Here is a 15,192-nt window from a genome sequence, read left to right as displayed (position 1 = left end):
GATACCAGGCATAGTATAAATTATTACCATATCTGAAATTCATATTTAAAATCCCCGTCAGTATTTCTGCCATCTGTGTCACACTGGTGAGATTTCCTTTCACTTATGTGAAAACAGGAAGGGAGAGGAAATCCATTTTAAGTGAGGTAGCGGTCACCAGAACAAGTGCCCAAATTGGAAGGTTTCTTTTTATTCTCTCTCTTTTGACAGCCCATCATTTCTGCATGTTACCTCACTTTAAGTCCTCCTGGTGACTGGCCACTGGGACAAATATAGCTACTAATAGGGGGCACCAACAGCAATTAAAACCTGATAAGGGTGCTACCCTCACCACTCCTAAATACACACAAGAAATAAAAAAAAAAAAACACACCATGGAATTCTGGCTTTAGATACACTCCAACTAGGATTTCCATTTTTTTAATTAGTACAAATCATTAAACACACATACATGCAATACAGAATTACAACTGTACCTACCATTCCGCTTTAGAAAATGTAACGCATCCTTGTAGCCCTGCTTACACATGTCTTTGAGCACCTAAAAAAGGCAATGGGAATAAAAACATTACACACAATATAAAGGAATGTATCCAAACAATGATCACTTGCCATACATTTTGTATTACAATCAGCGCAGGTTTTTTCCCCCGTTGCCTGTAGTTTTATAAAGACTTTTCTAAGACTCACACTTGATGTCTATCAGTGATACCCAACTAGGTTCACCGAGTCCCCCCCTTGCCAGCTGGTGGAGTTCCCATAGCTGCAAGATGACCAGTGCCAGGTCTTGTAGGCACAATCTATCATTTAGCTCTCTCAATTGTCAACGGCAAGAGATAAAATGGAAACGATTTACAAAAACACATGCAGGGAGTGTCTGTGTATGCGCATTAGTTTAATAAACAATTGCTACTGTAATGTGAGACTGTTAAAACTAAGAACAAAGAAATACATAGCTTTGTAAATCTTCCCCACTAGCTTCTCTGGATTGCCTGCAACTTTGTCCCTTCCCAAGCTTATCCAGCTAAGACTAGACTTTTTCAAAAGGAAAAGAAGGTTAGAATGTTCCAAGTCAATGTGTGCCCTGCATGTATTGTATATGAACTGTGTTTGTTTCCCCTTTGTGATGTATATATGTATATTGTATGCAAATGTATACTGACTGTAATATTACTATATATATATATATATATATATATATATATATATATATATATATATAGATAGATAGATAGAGAGTCGTTGTGCTTTGTAACAAGAATTGGTTAATAATTGGGTAATAACAGCTGCATACAAGTAGATGACACTGTATGCAAAATCATTTTATATAATATATATATATATAAATTATTATAAAAAAAAGAGAAGAAGAATTAAATATTTTTATCATTCAGATTTAAGACATGATTTACTGAATTATGGCCTCAATTAAATTAAAGAATATTTACAATTTATCCATGCCCATATTCCTAAATATGCAAATTGAAAATAACACCAACATGTAGGAAGAAGAAAATTAGGCCATCTATACCAGTGGTCTCAAAGTACCGGCCCGCGGGCCATTTGCGGCCCGCGGACCAGTTATAAATGGCCCGCAGGCAGGGCGGAAGTGGGGGGAGCAAAAAAAAAAAACAAAAAAAAACTTTTTTTTTGTGAGCTGGCGCTATCTGGTGGTGAGCCGTTGGTATTACAAGTTAAGCATTACAAGTTAAACAGCAATTCTAATGTCATTTTACACTATTTTCACTGCCATCTTCTTCCCTCTAATTAGAACCCCCAAACATTATATATATTTATTATCCTAACACCCTAGAGAATAAAATGGCGATTGTTGCAATACTTTCTGTTACGCCGTATTTGCGCAGCGGTCTTACAAGCGCACTTTTTTGGGGAAAAATTACACTTTTTTTAATTAAAAAATAGGACAACAGTAAAGTTATCCCCATTTTTTTTAATATTATGAAAGATAATGTTACGTCGAGTAAATTTATACCCAACATGTCACGCTTCAAAATTGCATCCGCTTGTGGAATGCCGACAAACTTTTTTACCCTTTAAAATCTTCATAGGTGACGTTTAAAAAAAATCTACAGGTTGCATGTTTTAAGTTACAGAGGAGGTCTAGTGCTAGAATTATTGCTCTCGCTCTAACAATCGTGGTGATACCTCACATGTGTGGTTTGAACACCGTTTACATATGCGGGCGCTGCTCGAGTATGTGTTCGCTTCTGCGCGCAAGCTCGTCGGGACGGGGTGCGTTTTCTGGCTCCTAACTTTTTTAGCTGTCTCCTAGATTCCAAGCAAATTTGTCAAACCCTGACTTACACCAGTGCTGGTGGTAATAATGCGTCCGCTCACACCAGTGCTGGGGGTTAATAATGTGTTCGCTGACACCAGTACTGTTGTTTTTGAAGTTTGAAAGTTTGCATGCGGCCCCCCATGGCATATGAAAACTTGTCTTGTGGCCCTCAGGTAATTTGAGTTTGAGACCCCTGCCCTATACCCTCCCGCAAGAGTTTGACAGCATTGATGTATATTGTTTCCTATTAATGAGACTACAATTATATTGATTTATATTAGCACACCAGCCTTGTTTGTTGTCATTAACATGTCAACCCTCATTTGGTTCTCTCTTATGCTCTTGGAAACGTAACAGCTCTTTACTTGCAAGCTGGTAGAACCAGTTCACTGGACACGCCTGGACAACTGTTCATTTAGTAATGCTACACTTCTACAATATACGCAAAGTCATTACAATATAGCTAGCAACAAGGCAGAAAGATTTGGTGTAACAATTGGTTATCAGGCAGAAAATACAATTAGGTTCCATGCACACTATAAGCTAAAAAATGCCAGAAAAACGCTCACAATAGCGTTTTTAACGCCAGCTTTTTGCAGCAGTTATTAGCAGTCAGCCGGTTTTCTGCTGACAAATTGCTCCCAAAAAACAATAGTTTTTTTTTTCCTGCTCCTAGAAGCTAAAGCTTCAAAAACTCTTCAAGCCGTTTCTTGTGAAAACAAAAAAAACTCTTCAAGCCTAAAATAGTATGCATTGACATAGGATAACACTACTTGCTTCTAGAAGCAGAAAAAAGAAAAGATGCTGCGAGGAGGATTTTTTTTAAGCAGGTGTGCATGGGGCCCAAGTGTGATTTTTGCCAGGCTCTGTTAAGTATTATGTATTGTATTTATTACCAGAATTATGATTTGGCCTCACAAATGAGTAATATGGAAAACAATATTTAAATGTTCATTTGAATATAAGTAGTATGCATGTTGTATTTAGTGTAATATTTTATAGGCGTTTGCAGAAGATGAAGTGGAATATAAGAGTTATGACCCATTCACACTGGTACACCTTTGCCATGCTTTTCCAGAACTATTTCCAAGACTATTCCCCATTAAATCCCATGTAACGGTTTACACTGAGGTGTGCAGCTTTGGTGCAATTTTACAAAAATGGAAATGCATCAAATGTGCATTAGTGTGAAAAGGCCCTTATTTATTGATCCACTCAGTTATCCATTTTCTGGATGCAGTATGTATAGTAGTTACAAACTGTAATTTTCGTTGAATATCACTAGATGGCGATAAAGGGCTTCATATAATAAATACAGTTAAATATACAATTGAAGTAGAACTCAAAGGCAAAACTTGTTTTTTAGCTTTGGATAGAAGGATTTGAACACCTGTCAGTTGTTATTGGGGTCTGTGTCCTGTTGGAGATTCACCCTCTATTTGTCATGTTTGCCGTTATCACCAAAAGTGAACCCCAAATTTTGGGTTGTCACTAGACCAGTAATAGTGGAGAAATCTTCCAATCAGGGAGACAATATTTGGAGACCCCCGATGACTAGGCATTCTCTCACTTTGAAGGCATTTCCTCTCATTTCCTGGTTTGGCTGTAAGACAGGATGTGATCATATTGCACTTTGCAAAGCATACCCAATTATGAGAAAGGAAAAATAATTAAAAAAATTTTGGCTTGCACACGATTGGATGCTGGAAGTCAGCAGAAATTCACCTAAGATTTGGTGAGGACCATCCGGTCAGAACTGCTGCAATGTAACAGTAACTCCTCTCCATCTACTAGAACAATTGTGGAAGTTTCTGATTTAGAGACATTGGGCCATATCCACAAAAGAGATACTCCGGCGTAAGCCGTCGTATCTCTGGTTCTAACTTTGGAACTGATCCTCAGAAGCAGTTTTCCTAAGTTAGGCAGAAGATCCGACATCTGTAAGGGACTTACACTGCCGGATCTTAGGATGCAGTACCGCATCCGCCACTGGGGGCATTTCGAGTCGAAATGCCTCTTCTGGTATGCAAATTAGCACTTAGGGCGATCCACAAAGCTTTTCTGCTTTGTTTTTCCGCCGTAAGTTTTAGTTTGCCAAGTGTAAAACTAGGGCTGCTTTTACAAAGTGTAAAGTTAGTAACACCATGTAAAAGCACATTCAAGCGACGGCATTTGGTATGCATTCCCGAGGGAGAACTCCACGGCAATTTGTAAAATCCAAACCGGCATGGGTTCCCCCCCAGGAGCATACCAGGCCCTTAGGTCTGGTATGGGTTGTAAGGAGACCCCCCCTCCGCCGAAAAATCGACGTAGGGGGTCCCCCTACAATCCATACCAGACCCGTATCCAAAGCACGCTACCCGGCCGGCCAGGAATGGGAGTGGGAACGAGCGAGCGCCCCCCCCCTCCTGAGCCGTGCCAGCCCGCATGCCCTCAACATGGGGGGGTTGGGTGCTCTGGGGCAGGGGGGCGCACTGCGGGCCCCCCCACCCCAGAGCACCCTGTCCCCATGTTGATGAGGACAGGACCTCTTCCCGACAACCCTTGCCGTTGGTTGTCGGGGTATGCGGGCGGGGGCTTATCGGAATCTGGGAGTCCCCTTTAATAAGGGGGCCCCCAGATACCGGCCCCCCACCCTAAGTGAATGGATATGGGGTACATCGTACACCTATCCATTCACCTGGAGGCAAAAAGTAAAAGTTATTAAACACACAACACAAGGGTTTTTAAAATAATTTATTATTCTGCTCCGGAGGCCCCCCATGTCTTCTTTATTAGCTCTATTACCAGGGGGGGCTTCTTCTTCCGCTCTCCGGGGGTCTTCTCCGCTCTCCGGGGGGGGCTTCTTCTTCCGCTCTTCGGGGGGGGGGCCTCTCCGCTCTCCGGGGGTCTTCTTCTATCTTCGCCGCTCTCCGCTGTTGACTCGGCGAACCCCGGTTCTTCTGCAGCTGTCCGGTGCCTTCTTCTTCAGCGCTGGCTGCCTGCTATCTTTGTGTGTTAGCTCAATTAGTAACAGGCAGCCAGCGCGGTCTTCTGTGACATCATCTTCTCTTCTGTTCTTCTCCCCTCTTCCGATGTTGCCTCGTCGCCTCTTGTCACTGTAATGATGGAAGCGCGCCTTGCATCCCATTTATATAGGCATCACCGTCCCATCATGCTCCGGCAGGTACCCACGTGGTGGGTGCCTACCCACGTGCACCCACCACGTGGGTACCTACCGGAGCATGATGGGACGGTGATGCCTATATAAATGGGATGCAAGGCGCGCTTCCATCATTACAGTGACAAGAGGCGACGAGGCAACATCGGAAGAGGGGAGAAGAAGAACCTGACGTCACAGAAGACCGCGCCGGCTGCCTGTTACTAATTGAGCTAACACACAAAGATAGCAGGCAGCCAGCGCTGAAGAAGAAGGCACCGGACAGCTGGCGAAGAACCGGGGTTCGCCGAGTCAACAGCGGAGAGCGGCGAAGAGAGAAGAAGACCCCCGGAGAGCGGAGAAGCCCCCCCCCGGAGAGCGGAAGAAGAAACCCCCCCCGGAGAGTGGGTGGAAGAAGACCCACGGAGAGTGGAAGAAGACCCCCGGAGAGTGGAAGAAGAAGCCCCCCCTGGTAATAGAGCTAATAAAGAAGACAGGGGGGGCCTCCGGAGCAGAATAATAAATTATTTTAAAAACCCTTGTGTTGTGTGTTTAATAACTTTTACTTTTTGCCTACAGGTGAATGGGTAGAGGTACGATGTACCCCATATCCATTCACTTAGGGTGGGGGGCCGGTATCTGGGGGCCCCCTTATTTGAGGGGACTCCCAGATTCCGATAAGCCCCCGCCCGCAGACCCCGACAACCAACGGCAAGGGTTGTCGGGAAGAGGTCCTGTCCTCATCAACATGGGGACAGGGTGCTCTGGGGTGGGGGGGCCCGCAGTGCGCCCCCCTGCCCCAGAGCACCCAACCCCCCCATGTTGAGGGCATGCGGCCTGGCACGGCTCAGGAGGGGGGGGGGGCGCTCGCTCGTCCCCACTCCCTTCCTGACCGGCCGGGTAGCGTGCTTTGGATACGGGTCTGGTATGGATTGTAGGGGGACCCCCTACGTCGAATTTTCAGCGTGGGGGGGTCTCCTTACAACCCATACCAGACCTAAGGGCCTGGTATGCTCCTGGGGGGGAACCCATGCCGTTTTTTTCTTTGAAAATTGGCATGGAGTTCTCCCTCTCAGGAATGCATGCTGAGCGACGCTGTCATTTTTTTTAATAATTATTTGTTTTCCCGGCGCGTATATTTTTTTTCACCCGTCGCAACTTTAGTGTCCCGTCGCAATCCACAAAGCCGCCCGGCGTCAATTACGTTCGCGCGCTGCACGTCGGGAAAATTACGTCACACGCATGCGCAGTACGGCCGGCGCGGGAGTGCGCCTCATTTAAATTTTACACGCCCCCCGGAGAGGAGGACCGCCTTGCGACGGCGGCACTTAAGTTACACGGCCTGAAATTTCTAGGTAAGTGCTTTGTGGATCAGGCACTTAGGTGGAAACTTTAAGTCAGTGTAACTTAACTGCTGAAAGTTAAGTTACGCCGCCTGGCTGAGGATTTGGCCCTAAATTCACATCAATGGGTTCTTTGCATGGGCACAGCAGGCTGCAGAAAACACAGGTCCCTACATTTTTTCAAAACTGCAGCCGCAGGGAAACCACATGCTGTTGCACAAATGTGGCTTCATGCACCTGAAAACATGCGTTTTGTAGACGCATGGGTGTACCATTAAGAACTAAAAATTCTGCCTGCAGGTGTAGGAATGCATGTGATTAAAGCCTCTTTCACACATTCAGATCGTTCATGTCATTAGTTTAGCCATGTTTCTTAAAAACAAAAAAGGGGATGAAGTTTACATCAGTGTGTCATCACTTTTTTTTATCCGTTTTTTTTTTTACAACTGCCAGCTGGAGTCCTTAACCACTTCTTAAAGAGGAGTTCCACCCAAATTTGGAACTTCCTCTTAACCCACTCCTCTCCCCCTTACATGCCACATTTGGCATGTAACTTTTTTGGGGGGGGAGTGGGGGCTTCAGCACGAGTGGGACTTCCTGTCCCACTTCCTCCTTCCTGTAGGCGACTAAGCTTAGTCGCCTTCAGGAAGTGGCTGCTGTAGGCGATCGCCTAGGACACGTCACAGGTCCTAGGCGATCTCCTGGCCAATTACACGGCGCGGCGCCGGGCCGCGCCGCGTGCGCATGCGCAGTGCCGCTCGCGCATGCGCAGTGGGTGCCCGGCCGTGAAGCCGAAAGCTGTCACGGCCGGGTGCCCACACTGAAGATGAAGACGCCGGCCGGGGAGGGGGGGAGAGGAGCGGAGCCCCGGCCGGCACGTCGCTGGAGCGCTGGAGCAGGTAAGTGCCTGTTTATTAAAAGCCAGCAGCTACACTTTTTGTTGCTGCTGACTTTTAATAAACATACAAATGGCTGGAACTCCCCTTTAACCACGGTAAATCCGCCTCCCACATTTTCCGAATGTACAGTCAGTGATCACTGACTGTCCATTCATATAACTGAAACACTGTAAACTGTTTACGATGCTTCAGTTTATGAATTTAGAGGAGCCACTCTCTTCTTTGTCATTCATTTTCAGCACAGCTGAGGCTGCTGAGAAAGGGACTGGGGAATCTGTGTCCCTAGTCCCTTTCTCCGTCTCCGAAGGGGAGATGTCAGAGGTCTGTTAAGACCCCCGATATCTCACCAAAGCCCCCCCAACAGGGCTGATAAAGAAAACTGTATAAAAAAAAAAAAAAAAAACTGTATAAAAAAAAAAAGTAAATCGATACTTGTACTCCGCCTTAAAGAAGTGGTATCGGGACAACCCTAATAATCACGCAAACACCACATTGATATTAGGTTCCCATTTACCTGGGGCTCTGGAGGAAAAAGGGCCTTTGACAGTCGGTACAAGTTGCTGAGGTTAAACTGTATGCTGGTGTTGGTGACTCGGAGTTCATGAATGTTGGTGCAGCCATCACGGGGACAAATGTCACTTTCACCTGAGAACGGTGAGACGGTGATAGTATTCTTCAGTTCATACTGAGGCAGATTATCAGAAATTCCTCCATCCACGTACCTCTGGAAAGAGTAACCGGGAAAAAAAAAAGTTATTTGTAAATGTAAATAAAAAATATGAGCAGGCTATGACATCATCTACAGCAGGGATATGCAATTAGCGGACCTCCAGCTGTTGCCAAACTACAAGTCCCATGAGGCATAGCGAGACTCTGACAGCATCAAGCATGACACCCAGAGGCAGAGGCATGATGGGACTTGTAGTTTGGCAACAGCTGGAGGTCCACTAATTGCATATCCCTGATCTACATCATTGTAGGTAACACTTTAAACTTTTTTGCCGAAGGAAACCGGTCGGGTGTACACTTTGACGAGGAAACCGTCGAGGATCTCGTCGGGCCAAAAATAAAGCATGTCTTCTTTTTCCTCTACGGCAGTGGTTCTCAACCTGGGGGTCGGGACCCCCTCGGGGGTCGAATGAGGATTTGCCAGGGGTCACCAAATCCTAGGCTGTTTCTGAAGCCTGCACCACTCTTCCAGCCTTTTCGTGGCCACCCAGCAGGGCTGTTCCTGGAGCCGCCGCAGTTCGCGGCATGGCTGGGGGACAAAGTCTAGAGGTCAGCTGACTGGTGAGGAATGTGATGTGGGAGGGGCTGGAGGAGACCCTATCTCCTGATTTCAGCATAGGTGTCACTGCTGCGAGACACCACAAAGTTGGAGACACAGTGAGTAACACTACCTTTGATTATAGTTACCATTAAAAGTCCCCACTACAATTCTCAGATCAGCAGATGACCTTGATCACGAGCACTTAAGTTGGCTGATGAGAACCCCCCCAGCACTGCCACTGATCTCAACTCTCCGCCAGCACTGCCACTGATCCCAATTCTCCGCCTGCACTGCCACTGATCCCAACTCTCAGCCAGCACTGCCACTGATCCCAACTCTCCGCCAGCACTGCCACTGATCCCAACTCCCTGCCAGGACTGACACTCATCCCAACTCTCCCCACCAAGGAGTAAGAAGAAATAAAAATAAAGAATACGTGGAAGGGAGACGAAAAGAGGGGGAGGAACAAAGAAAAAGGGAGAGAAAGAATAAGGGAGAACAAGACGGCTAGAGAGAGGGATGGGGGAAATAAAACAAGAAATTGGGATAGAGCGAGATAAAAGGGAAAGAAAAGAGAACAAAAAGAAAGAGGGAGTGGTACATCCCAAAATGAACCATAAGGGGTTTTAATACTGTACCAGTGGAAGGGAATTTTATCAAGGGGTGACGGCACTAAAAAGGTTGAGAACCACTGCTCTACGGGAATGGGAAAATTTGGCTCGCCGAGATCCTAGGCGGATTCACAAGGAACTCGACGAGCAAAACGATGTGTTTCGCCCATCGAGTTCCTCGGACGTGTGTACGAGGCTTTAGAGAATGAGCCGTCTGGCTAGCTGTGGGTAGACCGAGACCTTGCCATGCAGAGCTAGTATTCACTTTTACTGCAAAGCGATAGATTCCCGCAACATAAATGATGATTTGTAAATCAGACAGGATTCCGCTAAACTCAGGATAGGACCGTTCTAAAGCTGCTAAGCATCATGGATCTGATTGGAAGCTCAGTTGGTCAGCTTTTATATATCTCAGCCAGTGACTAGCAGCATAGATGGGCGTTCTTTACAGCAGCTGTTGTGCCATACAAAAAACTGCCTCTTTTCATGTGAAAATAATTCAGACTGACAATGACGAAAGAGACTTAGCAACATTGAATTCCCTTGTCAAATTCCATTTCATCACTGAACCAAGCAATCATAAATGTTTTATTTTTATTTTTTTAGGTATGTCATACCAGCTACAATCACGATCTGCAGTCATGCAGAAATGTCAGCGATTCCGCGGTCATATTTCTAGGTGGTATTTTCCATCAACAATGAAACAATACAGCCTAATACAAAGATGCAGTTTACTTACTACTCCTTGCAGGCATGGCGGGATGAGTCCACAATACACAGGTATAAAGGTACTGCATACACAGGCCTGAAAGATAAAAGTATGCATGGTGTTACAGAACTCTGGGTGTCACACATTTCCTCAAGTGTAGCTTCTATTTCACTACAGCAAATGTCTATAGCTAACCAATCATAAAGCTGGTTTGAGCTTTTCTCTAGCCGAGTAAATCAGTTGTGTACTGAGAAATAATCTGAAGGCAAAGAGAGGTTTGTTTTTTTTAACCTTGACCTACATACACAATTATGCGTGAATCTGCCAGCCTGCGGCCCTGGGATAACCATTGTGTGCAAGCAATCAGAAACACCCAAGAACTACATAAAATATTCCAACTCAGGCACTAGTCGACATTAATTCAATGTAGACTACAGCTCAAACACGATATGTATTATTTGTAGGCAATATTACACTTTAGCTAGAATGTGTGTATTCTAATTAAAGAAAACCTGTTTAAAGTTAAACCTAATAAGGTAACATAGTAAAGTATAGGTACTATAAAACAAAAAAGTTACATAGAGCTGAAGCATTGTGTGTATACAAGGCAGCAGTGTGATCCAGGGGAAGGGGGCAGGGAGCCGGAGCATTGTGTGTATACAAGGCAGCAGTATGATCCAGGGGAAAGGGGAGCAGAGAGCCAGAGCATTGTGTGTATATAAGGCAGCAGTGTGATCCAGGGGAAAGGGGAGCAGAGAGCCAGAGCATTGTGTGTATACAAGGCAGCAGTGTGATCCAGGGGAAGGGGGGCAGAGAGCCAGAGCATTGTGTGTATACAAGGCAGCAGTGTGATCCAGGGGAAGGGGGGCAGAGAGCCGGAGCATTGTGTGTATACAAGGCAGCAGTGTGATCCAGGGGAAGGGGGGCAGAGAGCCGGAGCATTGTGTGTATACAAGGCAGCAGTGTGATCCAGGGGAAGGGGAGCAGAGAGCCGGAGCATTCTGTGTATACAAGGCAGCAGTGTGATCCAGGGGAAGGGGGGCAGAGAGACAGAGCATTGTGTGTATACAAGGCAGCAGTGTGATCCAGGGGAAGGGGGGCAGAGAGCCAGAGCATTGCTTGTATATAAAGCAGCAGTGTGATCCAGGGGAAGGGGGGCAGAGAGCCAGAGCATTGCTTGTATATAAAGCAGCAGTGTGATCCAGGGGAAGGGGGGCAGAGAGACAGAGCATTGTTTGTGTATATGAGGCACCAGTGTGATCCAGGGGAAGGGGAGCAGAGAGCCGGAGCATTCTGTGTATACAAGGCAGCAGTGTGATCCAGGGGAAGGGGGGCAGAGAGCCAGAGCATTGCTTGTATATAAAGCAGCAGTGTGATCCAGGGGGAAGGGGAGCAGAGAGCCAGAGCATTGTGTGTGTATATGAGGCACCAGTGTGATCCAGGGGAAGGGGAGCAGAGAGCCGGAGCATTGTGTGTATATAAGGCAGCAGTGTGATCCAGGGGAAAGGGGGCAGGGAGCCGGAGCATTGTGTGTATATAAGGCAGCAGTGTGATCCAGGGGAAAGGGGGTAGAGAGCTGGAGCATTGTGTGTATAAGGCATACAATTCATGAGGTCCGAAAGGTTGGTTACCACTGCTGTAAAGAGACTGAGCATGCCTGTTTTCTTCTTGTCTTCTCCTGGTCACCCTGGTCACCCCAAGTGCCCTCCAAACCTGGGCATGCCCAGGATGCAGAGAGAAACTTTAGCTTCAAGACAGAATACAGGTCCATTCCCTCCTCTCTGCATCTCACAAGGAGTTGTGCCCGTCTTACAAGCCTAGGGTGCCCAGGACAAACTTAAAGGAGGTACTCCAGCCCCCCCCCTCAAAAAATTTAAAGTCAGCAGCTACCAATACTGTAGCTGCTGACTTTTAATATTACGGCACTTACCTGTCCAGGCATCCAGCGGTGTCCTTACCAGAGCCGATTCTTCACAGCCGGTTGCCAACTGTGCATGCACAAAGCACACTGCGTTCATTAAAATGTCCCAGAAGGCTGCAGGGGAAGGAGGGGGGCTGAACTTCTAGCTCAGCTCACCGCAGCGAACTGAGCTGGAAGTGGGAGCAGGTACCTGTCAAAACCAGGTGCCAGCTCCCCCCTCCCCACCAAAACGGTGCCAAATGTGGCAGAGGAGTGGTTGGAGGCAAAAAGGTGAAACTTCCCCTTTTGGGTGGAGCTCCACTTTAAAGTGACACAGTATCCTTACTCTCTAAAAATAATCCACACGTACCCACTATTTATTGGCCCTGTAATCCTTTTCAAATAAAGAATTTTACTGTATTTTTCTGCTTCCTTGCTATGTCCTTTGTGAGCTCAGAAACCTTTTTTTCCCCTCTCACATCTGTTTGGAACAAGCAGTGCACATAGTTGTTGTCATCATGTGCACTGCTATACGCACACTACAAATCCCATAGTCCAACTCAGGAATTAGCAAGACAGGGTGGCTGCATTCCTGCAGACAGTGGGACCATGAAGAAAGAACATTGGCACCCTCTAAAAAAAGGTAGTTGGGTCACAGCAGCAAAAAAATAAAAATAAAATTGAATTTAGGAGGAGGCTGAGAGCAACAGAACACTTTGAATTAAGAATATATACTTGTTTCCATCTGTTACTGTCCACGTACTTGTATCCTTGCATCCTGGGCTAGGTAATAGACTCCTCCTCCTTTAACTTCACAGTGGTGCAGAGATCCCCATTTGCAAGCCAATAGGGAAATTGTACCGAGAGGGATTGCCAACATTGCCCCTACTCTAAATGGACTGGGATTTTGATATTTGGTAAGCTAACAGCATTTTAAAAAAAAAAGTATTGGCACGTTTGAAAAAATAATTGTTTTTTATGGGACCGTTGGCTGGATGTGGAAGACGGCTCTGAATCTAGGAGGTTCCCTGTGTTGCAAAAGAGCAGACAGATGAACCACTTGGAGTTTGATATACTTCGTCATATAGTCTGATAATCTGGGCATGACTTTGGACTTTTCTATGCAATTATGCTTCATGTTGCCTCTACCAGGAATTGTGAGCTCATGCTGTTTAGTGGACTGATTACTTAATTCTGCACACGGAAGTCATTTGAAGGGTTCAAGGAATCCCCACAAACCCTGAAACACCGACACAAAGAGAGAGTGGGCGGGGAGGACTATCCCAGTACAGACAGTCTCGGGTCTCGACTAGTTTTGCGATCTATTTATCGCTTCGTCAGGAGACGATCTAAAAGGTAAAATACATAAAATGAACATACAGTAACAACAAAACACAAAAAATATATATAGTTATCACCTGGGGGTATATGTCGGGTAGACAGCCCCTGGGAACCATAATATAACAAAAGTAGGAGAGGAATTGTCGCCTACCTATGGGCACAACGTCCTCTGGTCTATCCACACACTTATCCCAACCCCCTTTGCCCGTATGTTTCTTCCCTTTCCCAGTCCCTCCTCTTTCCTCCCTTTCTTTTCCTGTCCCCCTCTGTGCCCCCCCCCCATTTTTTTACCACTTTTTCCTTGTTCTCTTTCTACCCCCCCCCCCCTTTCCAGTTTTTTCCTTCTTTCTCCTCCCTTTTTTTCCCTTTTCCCTTTTTTCTCTCCTCCCCCCCTTTCCCTCCTCCTCCCGTTTGGTCCTTTTCTTTTCTCCCCTTCTTCCCTCACCCCACCCTTCACGTTCTCCTTATTTTTGGCACACTGTGGCGCACGTGTGCATCCACATTTACAGCCCTACATTACCAATTTGCATTACCCCTCCTGACCCATGCCCTTATTATTAGGTTTGTCTCAGGTTTGCTTCCTTGTGAGCTTCTGATTTGTCGGCCACTGTGGATCTTGCCGGAGAACCTACTTTTGTTATATTATGGTTCCCAGGGGCTGTCTACCCGACATATACCCCCAGGTGATAACTATTTTTTTTTTGTGTTTTGTTGTTACTGTATGTTCATTTTATGCATTTTACCTTTAAGATCGTCTCCTGACGAAGCGATAAATAGATCGCGAAACTAGTCGAGACCCGAGACTGTCTGTCTCATGGCGTTTCTGGCCTACCCGAACTTCCCCCTCCTCTCTGAAGGGATTGCACATTGGGTGACCTAATCGCCATACGTGTATTGTATTTTTTTAAATGTATTGTTTGAATTTTAATTCCTCTTGTGTAATGTATACTATGTTAATAATTTTTTTCTAAATCATATTTCTGCATTACTCTGGTTGTATACAACCACTTTACCCTGTACCGGGATAGTCCTCCCCGCCCACTCTCCCATTGTGTCGGTGTTTCAGGGTTTGTGGGGATTCCTTGAACCCTTCAAATTACTTCTATGATATTAGGATGATGGTACACCCCTAACCCCTTTGTATATTTCCAAATTTGAGAGGTTAAACTATATATTTTAATTCTGCACACAACTGTGCCTTTTGACTACTTCCCTAAGACTGCATTCACACCTCTGTTTTGAATCGCAAGCAGATTTGCTGAGATTCTGACTACGATTTCAAAGTGGCAAGGTGTGAATGACAAATTGCATATTGCACATTTGGGATGCCATTCATTTGTATATCACCTAAATTCGCAGTGCGGTTCTGCCTCACAATAAATCGTGCTGCAGTGGCAGCAACCCGCATCGCGTTAAGCTTGTCGCCCCAAAAAAAGTTCAGGAGCTACTCTTGTGCGACATGCTTCACGTGATGCGGGTTGCCATGATTGCAGTACGATTTATCACACGACAATCGCAGCAGAACCGCATCACAATTTCAGGTGCCATTGAGGTGTTTTTGGGCACTTAGGTGTCTTTTCTGGTCGAAAGCTCCTCTCAAAATGTGGGTTTGGTGGGGGTATTTTTCTGCCTGCAAGAGTATGTGCCTGTAAACTCCTAAAAAAGCCATAGTGCGCATGGA

The 15,192-nt window shown here is 45.8% G+C and overlaps 1 protein-coding gene across 3 annotated transcripts in view; it reads right to left on the bottom strand.

Moving 5' to 3' along the window:
- Positions 1 to 15,192, bottom strand: part of PNPLA2 (patatin like phospholipase domain containing 2) — a 72,125-nt gene that overhangs the window by 14,590 nt on the left and 42,343 nt on the right. For all 3 annotated transcript variants that reach the window (XM_040328517.1, XM_040328519.1, XM_040328518.1), the window contains exons 4-6: positions 10,301 to 10,366; positions 8,195 to 8,404; positions 481 to 541 (exon numbers count right to left, since the gene is read on the bottom strand). In XM_040328517.1, the coding sequence (XP_040184451.1) occupies positions 481 to 541; positions 8,195 to 8,404; positions 10,301 to 10,366 (337 nt within the window). The remainder of the gene's footprint in view (positions 1 to 480; positions 542 to 8,194; positions 8,405 to 10,300; positions 10,367 to 15,192) is intronic.

Source organism: Rana temporaria, chromosome 11, assembly GCF_905171775.1.
Source record: "Rana temporaria chromosome 11, aRanTem1.1, whole genome shotgun sequence".
Lineage (NCBI taxonomy): Eukaryota > Metazoa > Chordata > Amphibia > Anura > Ranidae > Rana > Rana temporaria.
This window is presented reverse-complemented; position numbering and strand designations above follow the sequence as displayed.